The sequence below is a fragment of the Pimephales promelas genome, chromosome 3 (genome assembly GCF_988280905.1).
Source record: "Pimephales promelas chromosome 3, fPimPro1.hap1.1, whole genome shotgun sequence".
In the NCBI taxonomy this organism is placed as follows: Eukaryota; Metazoa; Chordata; class Actinopteri; order Cypriniformes; family Leuciscidae; genus Pimephales; species Pimephales promelas.
Window position 1 is genome coordinate 34,623,040 of NC_142771.1, and position 25,545 is coordinate 34,648,584.

Consider the following 25,545-nt stretch of genomic DNA (forward strand, 5'->3'; position numbering starts at 1 on the left):
CGACGACAGTGGAGATCGAGAGAGGAACAGGCCTGCATTTATGTTGTGCTGTTCATGTTTTATTATGTCTTTTACTTTCAATTTGTATTTGTTTTGTTTTGTTATTAAATTCTTTAAATGATCGCTGGTTCCTGTCTCCTTCTTCCTATAACATCTAAATCCCAAAATTTAGATCCAGAAATACAAACTCTTCAACAACACATTTAAACGCATTACATTATCTCTGAAATAGCCCCAAAAATAGACAAAGAACAAAAAGGGAGGGGTCATGTAAAAAATATTTGTGCTCATTCAGACAGCACTAATTAAAGCTACACTGTGTGATTTTTACCCCCATCTAGCGGTGAAAAGGTATATGACCATCCAGCGAATATTAGTTTCTGTTGCTCTCAATTCCGATTTCATTTTAACTGCTACGGTGGCCAATGTAGTCCAAGATTAACATGGCTTCCAGTTCGACCTTGTGAATGAGTGTAAACTCGAACATAAACGCGAAAGGCGAAGCTTGAATTAATGGGTATGTCCCTCTTTGGGTAATGTACTTTCAAGATGGAGGGTCAACATGGCGACCGACATTAGAACCCCTTACCCGTATGTATTTTCAATGGCATATTATACTCTCACGAGAATACTTTATTACTTGAACGACGTAAATATACATTAATGAGCACATATATTTTTGAAAGAACTAAGTGTTTTTAGCTAAGAATAAACTAAAAGAGTTACACAGTGTAGATTTATCAAGTGAGCAGGGTGGTACTTCCAGGTATTCTCTAGCAGTGGAAACAAGCCTGAACAGCATCTGTTTATTCCTTGCACTGAGGAGCCAAGACCTCAATGTTAGCAGCCCAGACAACTACCTCTGACCCACTCAATTCCAATCTGTTCAATTAAACGTAACACAAACAGACTGCCACTGCTTATTCCATTAAAGCAAAGCAGAGTGAATAAACATGAATTTTGGATGAACTTAAATTATACTGATCCGAGACTTCCCGTCAACTCTCAAGAGAGATATCTTGTTTGCTGTTTGTTTCACATGGGAGTATGATGAGCATATACTGCAGCATTTATAAAGACGTTGATGACAGGAGGGTTGAAGGAATATGAAAATAGAGTAAAGAATGAGAAAGAAAGAGCCTGTTATTGCGATCTCACAAAATTTGTCCAGAACATCTCTGGGCATATTTATGGAAGCTTGTTTCCGCCACTGAATGAAAAATATAAAAGGTTATTGCGACTTTTTATCTCACAATTCTGACTTTTTTTCTCACAATTGTGAGTTTACTTCTCGCAATTCTGACATTGTTTCTCAGAATTGCGAGATGGAAAGTCAGAATTGTGAGATATAGAGTCAGAATTGCGTGATATAAAGTCAGAATTGCGTGATATAAAGTCAGAATTGCGAGATATGAAGTCAGAATTGCGAGTTATAAAGTCAGAATTGCGAGATCGCAATTGTGAGAAAAAAAGTCACACTTCTGTCTTTTTTTCTCAGAATTGCGACTTTATATCACACAATTCTGACTTTATATCTCGCAATTCTGACTTTATATCTCGCAATTCTGACTTTATAACACACAATTCTGACTTTATAACTCGCAATTGCGACTTTATATCACGCAATTCTGAGAAATAAAGTCAGAATTGTGAGATATAAACTCGCAATTGTGAGAAAAAATGTCAGAATTGTGAGAAAAAAAGTCAGAATTGTGAGATAAAAATTCACAATTATTTATTATATTTTTTATTCAATGGCGGAAACAAGCTTCCATGCATATTTCACCTCAGCCCCGGTATAAATTATATTTGAATTAAAAAAAAATGTCATGTAAAAAATAAGTAAAGAAATAAATACATATTATTTACATTTCAAAGTATTTTACATCATTGTAGTATTTGTTGGATTTATTAAATTAAATGATCTTTTTACATTAATTTAATAAGAATGTAATGAATTATCATTTAGAATAATAATTGCAAACATTATAAAAGTAAATCATTTACATGCATTATGGTTATCATGGTGCTTTAAATAAAAGTAGTCAAAAAATATATTTTATTATCCTCAAAAGTAGGACTTCTCTCTTCCATGCTTGATTGCGGGGATATTGTCAATGTTTACATGTGAATAAAAGAATAAGTTCAATCTGTTCCCCAAATAAAGCGATTGTATTGAAGTCTTAGAAAAATTAGCTATATGGATTATTCTCTTTATGGACTTTTTGAAGCATTAAAGTGGTAGTTGAGTAGACTTTCAAATGAGAGACAGAAATATCACGGGATATCATTTAAAATATCTTAATTTGTGTTTTGAAGATGAACGAAAGGTCTTAAGAGTTTGGAATGACATGAGGGTGAGTACATGATGTATCAACTATTCCTTTAACTTGCCCTAACCTGGCTATTTGTGTGCATGTGAAAACATTTACAACCAGGATTTCTAATGGTTCGTACCTCAAAAACTTCTTCGTCTAGTAACCGTGTCCCGAAAACAACAATTCCGTCAGTGCTGACCACAGGGTTGTCTCCGCGCATTAATTCCAGCGTCTGCACCTTCTTACAGTCCAGGTAGAGAGTAACAGATTTGCCCTCAACGCCGTAGGCTATCCGATGCCATCTGAGAAGAGACGACAGCAGGGTTAATCGTATCAACAACAGCAGAGCTTTATCACAGTGCTAACCCAGATAAATGATATTAACTGATCTTCCAGGAGCATGGCTATTAGAGGTGGATTATGGGTCGTGTGAATGTGAAAGAACACTCTATATATTGGCACAGTGTTGAAAACAAGGTGAAACATTTATTTTGTTTGCAAGAGCCATTTTTTAAAGGAGAGCCATATGTTGGAATATGTCTACTAGTAATAATTTATTAATGAATGCAAGACTGAACGCAAAATGAACCTTTGGTCTAATAAAACATTGGTACCTAGTCGACCGTTCTCTGAGATTTGTTTCCATGATAATCGAATGTAAAGAGTTTTATCTCTAAAAACTGTTAGCGTATATGCTAGTATATGGGGGCATATAATAAGTAAAGAGAAATCACTAGTTTATACCACTACTCCGGCGCAAAATGAACCTTTGGACTAATAGAACATTGGTACCTAGTCGACCGTTCTCTGAGATTTGTTTTCATGATAATCGAATGTAAAGAGTTTTATCTCTAAAAACTGTTAGCGTATATGCTAGTATATGGGGGCATATAACAAGTAAAGAGAAATCGCTAGTTTACACCACTAAAAAGGCTCAAAATAGCCCCACACTAACACAATAACATAATGAGGGTCCATACATGCAAAACGAAGCATTGAGAACTTTGTAAGTGTACAGACCGTTTAACAAGACGATATTTTATAAAGACAGTGCACTTCGTGTATACAGGCAGCAGCCATCTTTGGAAAACAGTCTCGACAAGTCGAACCACAAACGCCGTTCATACAGTTCAGAAGTTCGCTAAACTTCATACAGTTCAGCTCACTTAGCACGTCGTTCGTGGTTCGACTAGTCAAGACTGTTTTCCAAGATGGCTCCTGCCTGCATACTCGAAGTGGACTGTCTTTATAAAATACCGTCTTATTAAACGGTCTGTACACTTACAAAGTTCTCAATGCTTCGTTTTGCATGTAGGGACCCTCATTATGTTACTGTGTTAGTGTAAGGCTATTTTGAGCCTTTTTAGTGGTGTAAACTAGCGATTTGTCTTTACTTATTATATGCCCCCATATACTAGCATATACGCTAACAGCTTTGAGAGATAAAACACTTTACATTCGATTATCATGAAAACAAATCTCAGAGAATGGTTGACTAGGTACCGATGTTTTAATAGACCAAAGGTTCATTTTGCGTCGGAGTTATCCTTTAAGAGTTCCCTTTCCTCTGTTTACAACTTGTATTAACATCCATCTCAGCTGATCTGATAAAAGTGCACAGCACTAGATACAGGCCTACATGCAGTCCAAAACATTTTGTGATCAAATCACTCGAACATATTCAAAGGTAGTTAGAAAATTAAGAACACATTGAATTTGTGATATAAATAAAAACTAATACGTTCGGACAAATAAGAATGACAGTTTACTCACCGATCACGCAATTAATATCCGGTGTCATCTGCAATTACATATAATCTGACCATTTGAGTTGAATATCAATACTAGATGCTAAATAAGGTCTGTGAATGTTTTGTACACACTCAATCCCCATTTAATTTACACATTTGCTTGTGTGAAATTCAATCTAAGTAAGGTTAATAAATCTGATTTAGTTCATGAATGCATGCTCACGGTTTTACTGTGAAGATTTCCAAATACACGCTGTTCCACAGAAATGTGATCTTGAAATCGTTAACCACAATTTGAAAAAAAAAAAGTTATTTTCCTTTTCTGCTGACTAAGGCCGCATGGGCTACTGTTTAATATTATATACTGTTATAGACCATTTCACAAGATGTAAACAACACTGGTCCAGAAACACTTCCTGTTTCAGTTTGTAACTGTTTTCTTTAGTTCACATGTAAAGAAAACATCTTAAAGATGTTTGGGTAACACTTTAAAATAATGGTCAGTAGTTAACAAGTAGCTCTGCAGGAAGTAATAGGTAGTACTGCATTAACACCGAAGTTAATACTATTAACTAATATGGAAGCAATATTAACTAAGCATTAAGTAATAGGTAATTAGTACAAAGGTAGTTCCTATTTGATTGTTACTAAAGAAATATATCCTCATTGAGAACTACTTGTGAACTAAGAATTAATAACCAATTAATTACTAATCACAAAAGTAACATGTCTAAAAAGTGAACAATTGTGGGGGTTTTATACTCTTAACATGGTCATAACATTTCAGAAGCACGTGCCTCAAATGGGTTCTTTGTGGAAACCAGTTTATGAAGTTTATATATCCCCCCAAATACATTAGCTAGGTTGAGATTGTGACCACTACTCTTGCCAGGATGGACGCATGTTCTCTGTTTATTTAAAACTTAAACATAAAATAATCCTAATAAAGACAGTTTTTAAAAATAAACCTTAAATAATTAGGAAGTGATGCTGACACTCTCATGATTGGATTAGTTCACTATTATGAGCTCTATTGAATGTCAGTCACATACAGTATATCTCAGACTCCAAAGACCTATAACTTTATGTTCCAGTAGCTGCCTGAGGAGGACTTCTCTTTAGGACATGAATATAAACATTGATGTTCACTTGTCAAAAACAATTAGCATCTTTAATGAAGAAATTGGCTGCATTTATGTTACGATAAGCAGAAAAACCACATCTTCCAGATTACAGTGTTTGTTAGAATATTAGTGCCTCACAGAACCTGTACAGTATGTGTCAAATATAAAATTAAATTACTTGTATCATTTGTGAAAAACATGTTAACTCCTCACTAACTACTTAAGCGTTACCTTGTTATCCTGCAGGAACTACTAGTGATGTGGCCCATTATTTTAAAGTGAAAAACATGTTAACTCCTAACTAACTACAAGCGTTACCTTGTGTAAACATTGCGGGATGACGAGGTAACGCTTGTAGTTAGTTAGGAGTTAACATGTTTTTCACTTTAAAATAATGGGCCACATCACTAGTAGTTCCTGCGGGATGACATGTTAACTCCTAACTAACTACAAGCGTTACCTCGTCATCCCGCAATGTTTACACAAGGTAACGCTTGTAGTTAGTTAGGAGTTAACATGTTTTTCACTTTAAAATAATGGGCCACATCACTAGTAGTTCCTGCGGGATGACAAGGTAACGCTTAAGTAGTTAGTGAGGAGTTAACATGTTTTTCACAAATGATACAAGTAATTTAATTTTATATTTGACACATACTGTACAGGTTCTGTGAGGCACTAATATTCTAACAAACACTGTAATCTGGAAGATGTGGTTTTTCTGCTTATCGTAACATAAATGCTGCCAATTTCTTCATTAAAGATACAAATTGTTTTTGACAAGTGAACATCAATGTTTATATTCATGTCCTAAAGAGAAGTCCTCCTCAGGCAGCTACTGGAACATAAAGTTATAGGTCTTTGGAGTCTGAGATATACTGTATGTGACTGACATTCAATAGAGCTCATAATAGTGAACTAATCCAATCATGAGAGTGTCAGCATCACTTCCTAATTATTTAAGGTTTATTTTTAAAAACTGTCTTTATTAGGATTATTTTATGTTTAAGTTTTAAATAAACAGAGAACATGCGTCCATCCTGGCAAGAGTAGTGGTCACAATCTCAACCTAGCTAATGTATTTGGGAGGATATATAAACTTCATAAACTGGTTTCCACAAAGAACCCATTTGAGGCATGTGCTTCTGAAATGTTATGACCATGTTAAGAGTATAAAACCCCCACAATTGTTCACTTTTTAGACATGTTACTTTTGTGATTAGTAATTAATTGGTTATTATTTCTTAGTTCACAAGTAGTTCTCAATGAGGATATATTTCTTTAGTAACAATCAAATACCTACCAAGGAACTACCTTTGTACTAATTACCTATTACTTAATGCTTAGTTAATATTGCTTCCATATTAGTTAATAGTATTAACTTCGGTGTTAATGCAGTACTACCTATTACTTCCTGCATAGCTACTTGTTAACTACTGACCATTATTTTAAAGTGTTACCGATGTTTGTTCAACTTTTTGATTCAGTTTTAAATGTTCTGTTGGTTGTATTTTATCCCAGCTTTTATGTAGTGTTAAAAGACTGAAACAGGAAGTGCTTCTGGACCAGTATTGTTTACATCTTGTGAAATGGTCTATAAATTATAGTATAACTCTACCAATAGCCCATATATTATTATTGGTATTAGGTATTCAGGCATTATTTTGGCACAATAACATTCAGAAAAATAGAAAAATCAAGTCCAACATTTATTCTGTTTCACTAAGAAATAGAGTATATTACATTATGGAAGTAAAAAAGGGTCATCGCTCATTATTTTTTAAAGAAAGAAAACTTCAGGGCACTCCGGGGCTATTAATGGCGCTTTTCCACTGCACAGTACCATCGATTCAGCTCGCCTTTGTTTGGTTTTCCACTATGTAAAAGTTGTACCTGTTCCTGCTTTCGGGTACTTTTTTTGTATTACCTCCGCCGAGGTTCTGAGGCGAGTTAAGGCGATACTAAAATGTGACGTGAACAATGCCGACTGCTGATTGGTCAGAGAGAATCATCACCATTCACTGCGTCATCATTGCACACGCCAGAATAACCCACCATGTTTAAATAGTTTGGCCAGAGATAGTTACTAAACGAACTACTATTATTATGGCAACTTGGAAGAATACACCGTGGTCAAACGAGGAGGTGCAGACTCTCCTTTGTTTGGTTGCCGAAGAGAGGATCCAGCGAGAGCTTGATGGGGAAACGAGGAACGAAAGGTGTCGCTATGACAACCGGAAAACAGAGCGAAAAGCGAGCCGAGGCGAGGCGAGCTGGTACTGGTAAAGGAAAAGTGCCATAAGACTGCATGAAAGCACTCACTTCCCATCAGCCAGATTGATTTTCTTAAAAATGGGGTAGAGATCTGGAGCCGGCTGGCCTTTGTGGTCTTCATAGAGGAATACAGGCGATCGGCCCATCTCCAGCCCCAGCTGTTGGACTCCCTGCTCATCATACAAAGACAGCAGGAAGAACTGAGTGTTCTTCTTAGCCTTCACCGTGGTCATCAGAGAGAAGTTCTCAGGGAAAGCAGAATCTATTAAATAAAACAGCAAAGCATTGTCCACATATAACACAATTCACACTTCAGAAAAGAAAGCAATGGCCTCAAATGCTTGAGAATTTGTGAAAGTACATTTCAAAAAGTCCATACCTGGAAAGAACTGTTTAGTTGGGGCGCTGAGTTGAATCTTTTTGTCTATTCTGTAAGCCATGTCTGTTTCTGACGTGTCCTTTCTCTCAGTGCACAGACCAGCCTCTACTGACACTCCCTCCATGTCTTCAGACAGCTCCAGTACCCGTAATACATCGATCAGATTAGCTGTATAAAAAATGAGAGAAAATTAAAACATTTTTAGGCCACCATAGACCACCCTTGTGAAAAAGAAGTATCCTTTAGTATACTTTGGCCTGGTTTTACAGACAGGGCTTAGATTAGGCCTTAGTTCATTTATGACATTTAGTAGCTTTTATAAACATGCTGTAGGAAAAAAAAAAAAACATTACTGGTGTACAATGGCACTGACATATTTGAAGATATGTCAGTGCAAGTTGCTTTCAGTTAACACAGTTCAAACATGCATTTTTAAAAGTTTATCTCTGCAAAGGTATTTTCAACTTCTTTTTACTTCAAAGTGAAGAACAAAAAAAAACTCCGTCGTGAGTTTATCAGAGCCTTTAATCACGTTCAGTTTCTTGCATGTTATGTGTTCTGTGCACACAAGGGCGAGCACGTGCAATAAGTTGCCGGCTGCAGTTCACTTAATAACCACAGGTGTCGCTAATCACAATGGTTTCTCAATTCTACATATAGCCCCTTTAAAATATCAGGGCCAGATTTACTAAACTGAGCAAATTAGAGGAGAGTTGAGTTCTGCACGTGATCTACTGACGTACAAATTAAAGGGATCAATGGGATCATTTCCATAATGAACAACAAAATTTAGCAAGTGAAGTGGATTAAAGCTTAATGGCGCAAATAACGGTACATTGACTAGCGCAAACCCAAGTAAATCTAGCATGTTTAGCAAATCAAGTAGAATCACTAGCATGATTCATTTAAATAATAGTCTCCTCCCATAAATTTAGCATCTGAAACTGGGAAACTCCCAAACACATATTTAATAAGGTCAGCCACAAAAATAACTATAAAAAACTATGTCCACGCCTTTTCAGTGCTAATTTTTCACTGTGTGTCTTTCGTAAATCCTGACCGTGGTTTTTTAATGCCAAAAAGAGTGTTTGCGCTGGTTTGTAAATTTGGTCCAAAAACTTTTAATTTGACATTATTACAAAGTGTATTTTTAAAAGTGTCCTGTACTTTAAGGGTGTTAAGAAACACAGTAGTCAGAAAAGTGTACTCTAAATTGGCATTTTATTTCAATATTATATTATATGCAAAGGACAGTTTTTTGAAATACACTTTTTAAGATTTAAAGTGCAATACAAGTCAACTCTATTTATATAGCGCTTTATTCAATACAGATTGTTTCAAAGCATCTTTACAGTGATAAAAGGAAAATGCTGTATTTCGGCTAAAGTCAGTTCAGTGTTGATTTAGTTCTGGGGTTCTATGACTAGGCTAACAAGCTTCAATGATACGTGTGTGTGTGTGTGTGTGTGTGTGTGTGTGTGTGTAAAGAAACACTGCAAGGAATTTGAAGCAACGGATAGAGCCTGATGGCCCTGCAGCTGTATTATTCACTTAGCCAAATCCCCTATAGGTCACAGCAAGAACGAACAACAAGCTGAGAGTTTGGCTGGCGTAAGTTTGCTAATATGCAGCCAGCTCAAAGTGCGCCGATCTACTTGGAAGCTTCAAGACGCAGTCACGTTCAAATCAAGGGCCACAGCTGGATATCGATGGGGTGTCATTATGGGATAGCGTTATGACACAGTCTAGTCTGAGATAGTTAAACACACACCTGACAACTGACACCTGCCAGCACCTCTTTAAAAAAAAAAAGGTCTCCCTGACTTCCACTGTCCAATGTTTACGATCAATTGAAACGCATTCACAGGAAAGCTATAAGACATGCATTTTGGCATTTATAAATAACTGCTGTTGATGTTTTGCCTAAGGGCTTGAGGTTTGCCTAACCACGACACACCTTGGCATGTGTGTCAGATGCAACACTAAATTTAAATTGCCCTCCTGTTTCCATGCCCCTCCTTTCTATCCTCTGTTAATTAAACATGTGGGAAGAGTTTATCCATGCCAACCAACTGCCTGCCTGATAAAAAGTACTGCATTTTATGACATTATTCATTTGTTTAGCAGATGCCTTTATACTGGTTTGGCCCAAAGCATGGCAACAGACTTGTAAAAAGGCAGTGCTGAAACACAAACACAATGGAAAACATCAGGTACTCATTTTCAAACAGGGCTAAGTCAATATATCTTCCATTTATTACATTACAAAGACTTTGCAAATAAACCGTTTTCGGCTCAATGCCCATTGTCTCTCAAACACCCATAAAAGTGCCACCCAACTTTTTTGGAAATAGGCTCATTTTACAACTCCCCCAGAGTTAAACAGTTGGGTTTTACCGTTTTTGAAAAGTTTTCTGATATTTAGAAGAATATCAGTAACCAGACAGTTTCTCCCATTGACTTCCATAGTATATTCTTCTAAATATCAGGAAATCGGCTGAATGGATTCGAAAACGGTAAAACTCGACTGTTTAACTCTGGGGGAGTTGTAAAATGAGCCTATTGCCTATTTTGAGTATCCCTTTAAGGTTACCAGTCTGACGTGAAATGTATTTGACAGTTCAATTAATCTATCCGCGTGATGGATGATTGGGAAAACACAACCAATTGAGGGGGCTGATGGTTTTTTTTTTTTGTCCTTTCTATAAACTATTATGCTCTCTTTTAAATACACATGTTACATTTGTAGACACATACACACAAGCGCATGCAGAAACAGGTCAGTAAGTCACTGGTGTTGTTTATATGTCTGAGCAGCCATGTAATCTGCGTCAAATAGGCCCAATTATCACAGGACTCGGCCTAGCAAGCATCAGACATCTTGACTCGACATCTCAGTCACATCTGTCCCAAAACCACAATTCTGACTGCAGTTTAATCCAAAACCAGTCAATTGTGATGTCAAAACAAATCAAGGAAATGGCCCTGACAAGCCCTGTGAAATACATACACAAATGTATAAATCCTGTTTTTTTTTTACCATATTTTTTTATTAAATAATCACAGCCTTGATCAGTATGAAATATATATTTTATATTTTTTTTATATATTTTTTTTAAAATACAATAATGCAGTATGTGTGTATTTGTGTAAACCCTACATTATGACGACAAAATGTCCCCACAAAGATGGCAATATATTAAATCATTGGGGAAAAATGTTGGTGCCCATTAGTAAACCAGCTTATAATTCAAACAATGTGATTTTTTTTTGAAAATGTAAAAATGCAGAACGTTTTCTGTGATGGGTAAGTTTAGGGTTAGATGATGGAATATATACAGGAATATACCCACTTAACGCTGAGACGGAAATCTAGAGGGAATGTTTAAAACACAGCACTGTTAAATATCTGCCCTCTGACCTCAGGGAAATTTGCATGACAGTAATAACAGTGGACCATTGTTTTGGGAACAGGAGGAGAAATGCCTCCTCTGAGTGAGAATTATTCAACACATTCCCAAGATACTCACCAACTCATGGATGCTCTCAAAACAAAGCATCCCATACACACACCGTCATGTTACTACTTAAGGAAATACAACTGAATGGTGCATCAACATTTATGACATTAAACCAATAACATCTCAAACTAAATCAAATATTCAGTGAAGTAAGAATAGCAATGTTTGAGATATTGCATGGGAAACCAAACGGTTCAAGGTCCAAAAGACAGTTTCAGTGCAAACTAACTGTTCAAAGGGCTTTAAACGATTCCAGATGATGAATAAGGGTCTTATCAAGCAAAACGATCGCTCATATAAAACATAAATAACAAAGTTTAAGTTTTATAAGCTCAAATGGTCGCCTTGCTCTGTTCTGTGATGCGCGTTCATGACTCTCCTGTTCGAACTCGTTCATTTTGAGTAATTTCGTTCATTTCATTCGCTAAATGAACCAAATGACTCGAAGAAAATTGTTCATTTTGATGAACGAGTTCGAACAGGAGAGTCAAGCAAGGCGAGCATGTGTGCTTATAAAACTTAAACTTTTGTATTTATTTTTAAAATGACCGAATGTTTCGCTTGATAAGACCCTTATTCATCGTCTGGAATCGTTTAAAGTCCTTTGAACAGTTTGCAGTTTGCACTGAAACTCTCATTTGGACCTTGAACCGTTTGGTTCCCATTGAAGTTCATTATATGGAGAAAAATCCAACCTTAATTTCTTTTTGACTGAAGAAAGAAAGACATGGACATCTTGGATGACATGGGGGTGAGTAAATTATCAGCAAATGTTTTTTTTTTTAAAGTGAACTACTCCTTTAAGGAAATACAACTTAATGGTGCATCAACATTTATGACATTAAACCAATAACATCTCAAACTAAATCAAATATTCAGTGAAGTAAGAATAGCAATGTTTGAGATATTCCATGTGAAACCAGACTATTATGTCTACAAATAACCTTAAATGGATACAAAGTCATTGTTTTTACAAGCAAGGGCATCAGTAGCCCAAAAATAAACCCTGGTTAACAAATCTCCTACAAAATAGACTAAGATCTCCTGAGGTCTAGGGAATGTTCCTCCTCCCCTATCATCATGAAGGGGCCTGGGGCAGGTGGCTGGACGCCATGTTGGATATCCGAAGCCGATCCAGAAGTAACATGCTGATGCTCTGAATGTCCGCCAAGAGCCAAACCTGAGCCAAATCACATTCATCAGAGGTTGTGAAGCCCAAGGCGGTGCTACCTGTCTGTTTTATTCACCTGTACGCTTCAGCCAAGTGCTGCTCTCACAGATCTACCTGTAGCTGTCACCGACACCTGCCTGGGTGTGGCCGTCTGGCACGTATGAAAATGCTTCATCTGCTGAGTTTATTCAGTAGAAACTGCTTTCCTGGCTGCATCACCTCAAATAACTACTGAACGAATTCAGGATTTATGCTAATTGAACACAAAACGTTGAACTTTGAATGCTTGATAATTGAACCTGCTCACTCCACAAACACATTTGTCTGAGTATCTAGGGATACTTCACCCAACATTAAACATTTACTCACTCTCATGTCAATCCAACCCTCTATGACTTTCTATCTTCTGTGGTACAAAAGAAGATATTTTAAAGAATGCTCCATTGACGTCCATAGTCAACGGAAGTCAACGGGGTCCGTGAACTGTCTGGTTACCGACATTCTTTAAAATATCTTCTTCCATGTGTTCAACAGAAGAACTAATACAGGTTTGGAACAACACAAGGGTGAGTAAATTACGACAGACTTTTCATTTTAAAGTTAAGTTTTAAATGTTCTAAATTGCAACGTCACATTTAAGTTTCAAAATAAACTATATTCAAATATATTTTAGTTTATCATGAATGCTTGTCATTTCATTCAGCTTTGCACTTTAACCATATCTCAAAAATCATTGTGCAATTTCATATGAACTTAAGTCCTACTAAAGTGGGTCAAAAATAAAAGTTCAGCCAGTTGCATTTAATCTAAATTTTCAACTATATTTCATTGCCATGTTTCTGAAAACATTATATTGTTTATATTACATTAAGTATATTCTATAAAAGTATATTCTTTACACTATAAGAATAGGATAGTTGTCATATTGCATCCCACTTGCAGGGGGTTTCCAAAAAGGGGTCAGAAAAACATCAAAACAGACCAACTCAAACATTGAAACTACTATTTTTAGAACAGTATACGATTACTGTTCCAATATATCTCAGTAAACTGTGACTGAACCGGGTGCATAACACATGGTGGTTTACACTGGCTACACTCGCCATGAACATGCTTAGAGCATCAGCCTTGTTCTCCTTCTGTCTCCACAGTTCTCATACAGTATTATCCTGCATCTTTATTTACTAAAAGAAGTTCACTTGGGATGGGAGTCCTGATTATATGATTAGCCATAAAATGGACTATAATGGAACTATAAGGGAACTCCCTTTTAGTCAGCAGAGGCATAACTTTTAAGTTTTAAAGGGGGGGGGGGGGGTACTGTTTTTTTTTCTTTGCATGATTGTATGGGGTGGAATTTAACATGTATTTGTGGTTTTTCTTTTTAAAAAAGTCTTATTTTTCAAATATTGTAAGCCGCTTTCCCCTCTGTCATTTGAACGACATCCAGGTTCACATCCTGAAATCACCCCCTCAGAAACAGGCAGTGGGCTCAGATTGGTTAGTTTGGGCCGGTGTGTTGTGATTGGCTAAACTGTGTAGTGCACATTGTCCGGAAACATGTTTCATGTTTAAATGTTTCATGTGCTCCGGTCAATGTGAATAATGGTGTCGACACTGCAGTATCAGTTTGAGCCAGAATCAGATCCAGAAAGCAGCGATGAAGAGAGTCAAGCAGAACCTCCCGAAACACGGCTCATACAAAACTGAATAGTAATTTTAAAAAAAATTATCATTATTCTATTCTATTCTACTATTATTATAAGAATTTATAATAACGATACGTTGTTACTTGAAAATGCTACTGCTGCTAGTTAGCTTGTTTTGAGATACGGTTTTCTCTTGATTAAACATTTAATATAACTGAATAAATGTTTTTTTAAAGTTATTGTTTTATTGATATAATGAACAACTGTTTATATATTCACAAAACTTAGTTTACTCAGTGTATCGTTTTATTTAGGTGTAGCCTACATGACAACTGTGTTAAAACCATACACTGATAACTGCAACTGAAGTTTGCTGAGATTACAAAGCCTATAATTTTTACTTTACTTATTTGCTGCAATTACATGGCCAATAACTTTATACGCGTTTGTCTTACACTAAATAGCATCGAACTAACTGGCTATATACACAAATAGCGTTGGCATGGTTTTACGTTCTTGATCAAATCGAAAAAGTACGTCATAAAGTGACACAAATGATCATACATGAAAAACACATTTACAAAATTAGTACATATACAAATTCAGGACAAAAATGTTTGTACGCGATTGTCGTAGACACAAAATAGCATAACTAAGTGGCTATAAAGCCAGCGCTGGCATTTTATAAAACTAAAACATTACGTCTGAAATACATTTTAAATTATTCTTACTTACAGGCCCAACAACTGCTGCCTCTGGTTTTAAAGTTGGAACTGCTTCATGTTTTAGTAACAGTTTCTTGTTGCAACATGACATCATGACTTTTGCGTAAACATACACGCCAATTTTGAGTCAAGTGGCGTGTTATCTCTACACATTTTGAGCTATCCGCACCTATCCGCGTGTATGCGTGTATGTCTACGCCATTAACGTCCGAGTGATTCCACGTGTCTGTACACGCCGTCAAATGTCCGCGCGAAACGAAGCAAAATGTAGATCTACATCTGGGGAGCGATCTTTTTCTTTCCTAGGATGGTAAGGGAACAGACATAAATGCCATTAACCCCAGTGACGGGTAGGTTTAGGGACGGGGTTGAGGTAAGTCATATATTAATATATACAGTAATAACGTTAAGTCAACGGCGTTCATAAACACGCTGAAAAGCGATTATGCGTCTTGATAGCATGCCAAAAATGGAAATACGAATTGGCGTGTCATACACACGCTACTTCATGAGATCAGTCTGCTTGTTGAATCCGGCATTGAATTCGTGGATATTCTGGAAGCCGTCTTTCATAAAATGCGCAGCACAGAGAGCTAAATTACTATTGTAATTTTCAGGAACATAATCAAACATAAATTGTATCCATTGTTGACGAACTACAATGTCCGTGGGAAGCCGGAACACAGAAGACCTGACAGCTGGATGAACATAACACACTCGACGAGCCGCAGAAATATGGCCTTGCTCTTTTTTGCATATTCCGGAGGGAGGGTTGATGTAAATGTATGGGTTAGTGACGTATTAAACCCAGCTGTAGTCCCAATCGAGTCGTTTTTGTAGGTATTAAACTTCCTGATTTTAAAAAGACGATATCTCTGCTTACTTCGAACTTTCAGCGCTGCAACTTTGCGGATACTATTCATGCACCAACAGCAACATTACACATTATTTAAAATGAAAAAAGTGAAATCGCAAAGAGAAAGTGTGTGAAATTCAATGTAGTATGCACTCCAGGCGGCTAGGTGGCAATGTGGAGCACTGCCACACAACAACACCAAGTCCACGTGCCTGCGTACAACCTTCACTGTCAAGCAGACTTTTGCGTTTTTACCGGCGGCGGTAGAGCGTTTTGAGGAGATTTCCACTCTGGAGGGTGGTTTCACGTTTTTAAGCCCCCAAAACCCTGTCGCCATGTACATGCAATGCAGATCCGATAAAATATTTTTATGTTTTCACCCGTGAGCGTTCTTGTGTAAACAGGGCCTAAGAGAGCACAGTTGCCATACTCAGCTAGATTTCAAAAACAACACATTCCAACGCCAGAACACTTCTTATTTAACAAACAAACAAAACGAATACTCTGACAGTCAACTAGTGATGCTTCTTTTGTATTAGGTACATCCACAAACGATATTTGAATCAATTGAGATGAACCATAAAGTGGTTGGGACAGTATTGACCCTGGCATAAAGTGGTGGTTACGTACATAAAGTGGTGGTTACCAACAAATTATGCCTTCGTCAGTCAGTGTTTATCCTCCCACATTGATTCAAGACCACAGGAATATTTATCACACTGTGATAATGACTCCAGAAGTCCACAAAGTTTAACTTGATATGAAACACTATTGTAATTTTACATACAAGCGGAGCCGGATGGATTTGTGTACGAGTCTACATCTGTGACAAACAACATTCATCACCCTTCTGAGGTTGGATATAATTGAATTACTGGTCCTGACCCCTGACCTCAAGAGGCCTGGAGGCTGGAGCCAAACCCTATAGACGAGGAGCATTGAAGCGAGGAGAGATGGAACAAAACAGCTCAGACACGCCCCAAAGGCACTCAAGAAACGCTGTCCCAGCCACGGTCACACACTTTAACACTCTTTCCACATTAGACAAAGGCAAAAAAATCTCAAATTTCCTTTTGTGTGGTGTTGGGTCCTATTTCACATCGTTTATCTTTCAACATACTGTTTTGTTTGTTCAAACTTCTCCAAGAAAGCGTAGGATGGTGGTTCAATGCGTGGAAATAATCAACTGATATCTCTCCAATGGACTAACGCTAAAAGAAACAGATGGACAAACTGCTCAACAAAAACGTTTGTGTGCTTGAAGCATAAACGTGATTGAGATTTGAGTCCGGGTCTGTTTCATGTTATCGCTAATGTTTGGAAGTTGTTCAGACTGGTGGCTGGATGCTGTTGAAAAACCTGGAATCTCCCCCACCACAGCAGCGAACTCTTCCCCTTTTAGAGTCACGCTCCACTAAACCCACACGGTGGGTTTGGACGGAACAAGATTGTTTAATACCATTTAATTTTGCGCAACATGCAACCAGATCCCCAGCTGAAAATAAAAGAACCCTTGCCGAATCTTCTATTTCTCTATGTGTTGAATTTTTGATGGCAGTGGGAGAACAGCATGTGGGCTTAGAGACGGCGCTGTGGAGCACTGTGGGATACCGTATCCAACGCACTTAGAGTCTGGGAAATGCTGAGTGGATGACACTATTGTGCCAGGGAGCTGAGCATCATTACACACCAGTCTCACATTCCTTTGACTGTAAAGTTGGTTCTGTGATATTTGCTCACTGCGAGACTTCCAGTCGGGCCCACTGTATGTGGGACCACAAAGGAAACACCTGCATCTCTACAGTATATCCCTGACTGAACACTGCCACCCCAGTTTACACATTAAAACACACAAAGTCTAAGATACGCAGGCGCACATCAGACAAAGCTTTCCATTAGGCAGTTACTGTGGATAATGAAGAGTTGTAAGCAGTGTTGTAGTACTCGAGATTTGGACTCGTCTCGGACTCGGTCTCGAGACCATATTTTAATGGTCTTGGTCTTGTCATGAACTCGTGACCATTTGGACTCGGAATTGACTCGTACTCGAACATTTTTTTTTAGGACTCGGAATTATTCCCGAGTCCACTCGAGTTCAATTAAAAATATTTTTCATGATTATTAATGTATGTTAATAAAATATTTCTTTAAATTGATTGACACGCCCAGTGATTGGTTATTTTCTAGTGCGCAACTGCGCATGACAAATTGTAATAAAATTACTTTTAACACCACCTACTATGTGGCCTTTTTACCCTAAACTGATCACATTTTTTAAACTCTAAGTAAATTCAGTAAAAAAAAAAAAAAAAAAGATTTCTCTAAGTAAATAAAAGTAAATTAGGTAATCAACCCTCACTGGTCTCGGTCTCGACTCGGACTCGACCGTCTCTGGTCTCGGACTCGACTCTCTATGGACTCGGTCTTGACTCGGACTCGACTCTCTCTGGTCTTGGTGTCGACTCGGACTCGAGTGAGGTGGTCTTGACTACAACACTGGTTGTAAGTAAAGGAGTGGTCACATTACCGTTGTTTAGCAGATTTTTGTGGACAAAATCCAGTTTCCACAAGATCGGAAGTGGAAAGATTTCCCCACGCATATTTAGTAACTGGTTCAACTTGGTCATATCACTCTGACTAACAGAAAAATGCTATGCAATGCACTACTAAAAATGCACTACATATAATCAGATTTAGTATAAAATATGCATGCTATCCGAGAAGAGGGGCCTCAAGTTCGGAATTTCCAGAAATGAAGAATATGACAGTTTATATACAGTATAGATGTTATTCGATCTGTGTCATCAATGTTTGCGGCGGCCATATTGTTGACATCGGGAACTGTCAGTCTGTCAATTGACAAGCGAGGTAGCGTCGGTATTATCAGAGACTATTTATATAGAGACATGCAACTTCCTCAATCCTACAAAGGTATAGGGAAAACCCCGTAACACCAAAGATGGCGGTTGTATGCAAATGCCCCGCCCCTCCCGCTGGACAGCCAATCGTCTGCTTTTAACGCTCAAGCCGGGAAACATTTAGATACGTAACTGTCTGAAAAGGCGGCAGATTAGATATGCAGTGTATGTGTGCATTGTGTAAATATCAGACATCCCAACGCATTCTCATCCTTTAACGTCATATAGAACGCTATATGCAAAAACGGCGCTCTACTACGCAACAAATCTTGCATGTCACAAAGAACTTGTTTTTCCACCTCCACGAATGAGACGATTGTCGTTCATTATGTTGCCTTGTTGAGGCAAACTGTAGTTTGTATGGATACTGTGTGAACGAGATAGTTATAAATATCCGAATAAGTTACAGCTGGCAGTAAGGATGGATCTTTACTTAATGCTATTATTTGATGTGGGTCCACACCAATCAAGCTTATCTTCTCTTGATACCGACGAGATGAAGGCAGGCTACTGCTCCCCAGTTTGCGAGTAAGGTCTAGTATAGATTCATAGCACAGTCAAAATAATAGTACATATTACTAGAGCCCGACCGAAAAAGGATTTTGAAGGCCGGTACCGATACAGATATTTTTGGGTTTTAAAATTCGATATTCCGATATTTATTTATTTTTTATTAAATATTGTTGGATTTCACACACATTGTAAAAGAAAAGCTAACTTTTCTGCACAAGATACGTTTGATACTTTTTCTCTATGTCTAAATGTTCACTCCTCGCAAGTCTAACATACATTTTACAATGCAGGGACTGTAACTAGAGATATGCTAGTTATAAATACAGTAATCATTACTTTATTTAGGCAGAAAAAGTTCATTGTGGTTTCCAAGCTCATTAATGTTAACGTCAGCGGTCTTCCACTGATGATAGTGGCATTAGCTAGGTTTGTGGCTAGCTAGTCTATGATGAGCCATAATTTAGCAATAGATAACATCATACTGCAAATTGTAAAACATACATTTTCAATAGAACAGGCCAAGGAGAGATGATTGAAGCATGTTTCATCCGTTTTTATTTTATTTTTGAAATATTCATTTATCGGCCATTATAACTGCCGATACCGATATAATGGAAAATGCCTAATATCGGCCGATAATATCGGCCGGCCGATATATCGGTCTGGCTCTACATATTACTCATGATCATCCTTTAATTTAATTGGTTCAATTTTGTGCAAAACAGCATCCACCTATCCCCTCTGTTAATTTAGATATCAAAATCATCCGAATCATCAAAAAAAAAAAAAAAACATGGGGTATTTCATGGGGGAATTTATATTTGGATAACTAGCCATTGACTGTCTCAAATATACTATAAATGGAGTATGCTTTGAAGCGCTATACGGACAACTGTGCGCGTAAAGTATATTTTACATTTACATTTAGCTGACGCTTTTATCCAAAGCAACTTACAATTGCTATATATGTCAGAGGTCGCACGCCTCTGGAGTAATAAGGGGTTAAGTGTCTTGCTCAGGGACACATTGGTGTCGCACAGTGGATTCGAACCCAGGTCTCTCACACCAAAGGCATGTGTCTTATCCACTGCACCATCACCACCCCATATTTTGGGCTTGACTCAACCAATGGTGTGACTTCAAGATTGATTGAGCAAATGGCAATCACTTTGATTACAATATTTGTCTATGTAATTGAAATGTGAAAATTTCACAATTTCAGAATCGGATCAAACACTATCGTGAAACTGAGACAATGTAGCAGAGACAGGCCACTCAAACATATATGAATGGGAGAAATCACAAAGTTAAATATGACTGTAGTCCCGTTACGATTAAAGGCTGCATGAAACTATTTTCCTTTATTGTGATGAATATTGTGATGAGTGAAACGGCTTTTTGAACAAGAAAAATAATCTTAGATGGGACTCGATTTTGTTTATAGGGAATTGATTGGATGGTTGTTGTTTGCTATTGCTGTGATCTCATGAGTGATTTTACTGTACAATTGTTGTCAGATTTGTTTAATTTTATCTTTCCACATCAAGAATATGCATGAATAGCTGCCTAGGGTAATTATGAATATGGCCACAAAGTGAACTGAATTGGGAACTTTGGTGGAAAACAGCAGGAGAGGAGATGTTTACATGAGTATCATGATGTACATAAGGACATCCCTCCTCAGTAAGGATCATAAGGCCTTTGATGAAAAATACAGTATATGGCCATATAGAAATAAGGAGCTCTGCTTATGTTAGCCAGATGTTTGTATTGTTATTGGATGGATGACACATTTTGCACAGCAGCACCATTGGCCCAAGTTCATCAGCAGCAGGAAGGCATGTCTGTTTAGAGAAAGAAAGGGCTCTTTTGAATGGAAACTCCCATACTCATTGGCCTCTTGTCTTTAAACATATTCATCCATACTGTTTCATGTATTTGTTTGTTCAGTGGGATCAAAAGGAACATGTATGAGTTCCCAAACAGGCCGTGTGAAAGGTGAGGAACGGGGGCGGCAGAGCGGGAGGCACGAGCAGGCATATGGTAACACATGATAACCATAAAGAGACGATGCAACATCGGAAATAGTCCTCTTAGAACTCAAGGCCTTTGAAGAAGATGGGACAGATAGATGGGATATAAATATGGGGAGGAAGAGAGACAGAAGAATCACAAACTTGCTCTTTGTTCTCCATGTCAGACATGACAACACACTGTGGCTCCAAAGTCCTATGGTTAAACACATGAAACTCACACCAGACCTCCTCAGGGTGATCAGGCAAATACCTAACAGCTGACTCAACTAACCATATCCTGCTTCGTCATTTCAGGATCCACTGTTGCACCAGACAGGAGTGAGACCACTACGGCTGTGTATCTCGCGTCTCCTTACATCTCTGAAACTGCCTTTCATTCTGAGATCAAGTCTGACTTATCTGAGATAAAGTTTCATAAAGTTTCATCTGGAATGCGGCCTAGGCCACCTCCTGAAGTGGTATGAGCGATCAGATTCAAATCTGTTTCGAATACGTTTCGGAGGGCATTTAGTTGATAGAAGAGCAACTTTGACTGAAATAACCACTCGTTACAACCGAGGTATGCAGCAAAGCATTTGTGAAGCCACAACACACACAACCTTGAGGCGGATGGGCTACAACAGCAGAAGACCCCACCGGGTACCACTCATCTCCACTACAAATAGGAAAAAGAGGCTGCAATTTGCAAGAGCTCACCAAAATTGGACAGTTGAAGACTGGAAAAATGTTGCCTGGTCTGATGAGTCTCGATTTCTGTTGAGACGTTCAGATGGTAGAGTCAGAATTTGGCGTAAACAGAATAAGAACATGTATCCATCATGCCTTGTTACCACTGTGCAGCTGGTGGTGGTGGTGTAATGGTGTGGGAGATGTTTTCTTGGCACACTTTAGGTCCCTTAGTGCCTATTGGGCGTCGTTTAAATGCCACGGCCTACCTGAGCATTGTTTTTGACCATGTCCATCCCTTTATGGACACCATGTCCCCATCCTCTGATGGCTACTTCCAGCAGGATAATGCACCATGTCACAAAGCTCGAATCATTTCAAATTGGTTTCTTGAACATGACAGTGAGTTGACTGTACTAAAATGGCCCCCACAGTCACCAGATCTCAACCCAATAGAGCATCTTTGGGATGTGGTGGAACGGGAGCTTCGTGCCCTGGATGTGCATCCCACAAATCTCCATCAACTGCAAGATGCTATCCTATCAATATGGGCCAAGATTTCTAAAGAATGCTTTCAGCACCTTGTTGAATCAATAGAATTAAGGCAGTTCTGAAGGCAAAAGGGGGTCAAACACAGTATTAGAATGGTGTTCCTAATCCTTTAAGTGAGTGTATATATATATATATATATATATATATATTACAGTTCCTATTGAACCAAAACAACCCGCTTATGCTGCGTTCACACCATAACTAGTGTGGATTTGGAGAAGCTCTGTAGGGAGGGTGGGAACTTATGCTTTCAAAGCTAGCTCACTATTGCTAGCCTCTCCGAAAATTGGCTACCCTACCTTTAAGGGATATTGATTGCAATTAAAACATCTGCCCATTCATCTATATCCTCCAGCTACACTCAAGCTGCATGCTTGTTTAAAACCTGATGATCTTGTTCTCCAGCATGATTTGAGGTGATCAAGAACATCTTGAGATTCAAAGAAAGCAAGAACATTAGACTGTCTGTAAAACAGTCACATGATCAAATCAGTAAATTTAATACAAATTTTAGATTTTTTTTTGCATTATGTTTCTTTGTTTAAGTTTTATTTTCTTTATTTGCATGCTTTCTGTTTATGTCAATACAGGTTGCACCACCCCTCACTTAAAGGGACATATGAGCCTCAGTACGTTTAGAAAAAGCAGTGATTATATGCTTTATACTGTATATGTAATCACTATAAACATGCCACTGACCTTTCTACGCTAAACATAACAGCAGCATGTATTGTGTAATATTTTAGACCACCATGACATTGCAATTAGATTTTTTTTTTCTGCAAAATTAGTAGATTCATTTACTTGTATAAGTTACTAGATAATACAAAACCATTCTTCAATTGAAATTGCCCACATCTTATGCAGCCTGGTTTGGGGTTATGGTGTTCACATATACTACATTTGTACAATAGCACAGTTGGCCAACCGCCCAAAAGGAATTTTAATCTACTGGAGTAGGTCAGTAAGCACTCATTCACCTGTGTCTCAAGCCAACGTTAAACTGTTTCACAGCAAACCGACATGGGTCACAAGTAAACTCAAACATGACATGACAGTCCGCTGGAGAATTTCCATCCTTCACTATTCCAACTATGTGACTACACCTGATTAATGATATTACCCTAATAGAGCACAGGCTACTAAAAGGGATGAAAAGGTAATTAATTGGTTTAATAGAAAAAAACAGGACAGTCGACAGTGTTGTGAATTGTTACATCATCAGTTTAAAGCTATAAGATGGGTCATATACACGTGACTACCTTCCTAAGGTGACAGTTGAATTGCGTCTTTGTCCACAAGGATGTATAGGACAAAACTAGTATCATCTGAATCAGCAAGTTTGTGAGTTTAATTTGATATATAGCTAACTAAAATGAGTTAAAAATAAAAAAAATGTCAAATCTGATCAGACAAGGACAACTTCCCAGTGTACTTCTGCGGCACTAAGATTGTGCAGACAGTGTTGATGTGAGACTAGTAACTAATGCTAAATTGTTAGGGGGAGAAAAATTAGGGTGGAGTTGAGTAGGGTCATGACTCATGAGGGGGTCTGTTTTTGGTTTTTAATTTGTAAAAAAAAAAAAAAAACTTTTCATTTTAAGAAAAATAATTAAAATACTATTGGAAAGCGTGGGCTAATTTTTTTTTTTTTTTTTTTTTTTTACTGTAGCCTATTCTGTGTTTTAATTCTTAAGACAGCTGCAAAGCACAGAATACATCACGCAAAAAACAATAGGCAGTCTATACTATGAGTAAATGGAGTATGTTGGAGATCAGCTTCTTTTGGGAAACTTTAGCGGCTGTCAGTCATCCTGAAACTCGATGAACAAGTTCAAACCGGCGGAACAATGAATATTCAACATTTATCTCAAGCTTCCCCCACAAGCTCGTTATGAAATGATTAAGGAAAAGAAAATCTAAGCGATGCGGGCAAATTCACACGATAACTACATTCTGCACAACTTTTCTAAAACATATTGACTCCGCATCTGTAACAAGTCAAGTGCACAGGAGATAGCCAAGTATGCCATGTCCCAAGGTTTAAAAGTATTATGAAAAGGCTAAAAACTATTGTTTTAAGTTTTTACGTGGGCTGGTTTACCTGTTTGCGTCGTTGTGGTACACAGAGAGAGAAGAAGCGGTACAATCGCGCAGACCGCAGTGTCCTTCAGCCGCCTCATGTTCAGGAGCCGTTACCTCCTCCACTCACGCGCTTTATCAACACCAGGAGGAGATTACGACTGAGAAAGCCCACAAGCCATAAGCGAAGAGAGAAAGAGAGTGACAAGTGCTCCGGTCTGTAGTTGCAACAAGATGGAGAGGCTTTTTTTTTTCTCTGAGTATCCTCCTCTCCTCCAAGACCGCTAAGCTCTGTCCCTCTCATTCAGTTTCTGCCTCCTCTGTCCTCTCACTCCTTTCCAAACTCTCCCACGTCCCCTCCTCTCCCTCCAATGATGCGTTTATCTCCAGACCCCGATGTTTAACGGGGCCCCCATCGGACACGTGTCAGAAATTGGATGTGATGTGTTTATACCATATACAACCTAATGTAGGCCTAATACAGTGAAGTTTTAAAGTAACAGAAAAATATATATTTAACTGATTTACAGGTCCTAGTCTAGTTTTACTGGTTTTAGAGAGGTTTTGGACCCTTTTCTGCTGATCAAACTATCTTTAAAAGGCTAATTTTAGCCAGTTTTAATGTTTGTGTTGTTTAATGTTGCTTTCCCCAGCAGTGAATAAAGACCTATTTTACTCAGATATTCAAAAGAACAAATAAGATTAATACACACTGTAAAACCTGATGAGTTAGTTCAACGCAAACCGTTTGAGGAAACCGTTTGCCTTAAATCGTTAAAAACGTTTATTAACTCAAACAATTTAAGTATAAAAAAATATTTGATTTGTTTCCAAGTAACTCAATAACTTATTGTTAAGATAACTTGGGTAAATAAAGCTAATAGTACTAATTAGTTGCTATAACTTAAATGAAGTACACTGTAAACCCAAATAAGTTGGCAGAACTCAAAACACTTTTAATAGTATAAACTTAGTTAGCTTTAATAGCTAATCTGCTGACGTAAATGCTAACA

General features: G+C 37.8%; 1 protein-coding gene across 4 annotated transcripts in view; it reads right to left on the minus strand.

Annotated features, from left to right (window-relative positions):
- col5a3a (collagen, type V, alpha 3a) overlaps positions 1 to 25,545 on the minus strand; it is a 117,070-nt gene that overhangs the window by 58,694 nt on the left and 32,831 nt on the right. For 3 of the 4 annotated variants that reach the window (XM_089128779.1, XM_039686039.2, XM_089128777.1), the window contains exons 1-4: positions 24,555 to 24,848; positions 7,844 to 8,011; positions 7,513 to 7,726; positions 2,458 to 2,620 (exon numbers count right to left, since the gene is read on the minus strand). In XM_089128779.1, the coding sequence (XP_088984905.1) occupies positions 2,458 to 2,620; positions 7,513 to 7,726; positions 7,844 to 8,011; positions 24,555 to 24,633 (624 nt within the window). In that variant the 5' untranslated portion in view covers positions 24,634 to 24,848. Of the gene's footprint in view, positions 1 to 2,457; positions 2,621 to 7,512; positions 7,727 to 7,843; positions 8,012 to 24,554; positions 24,849 to 25,545 lie in introns of those variants that run through there. The other variant, XM_089128778.1, reaches the window with a different exon arrangement.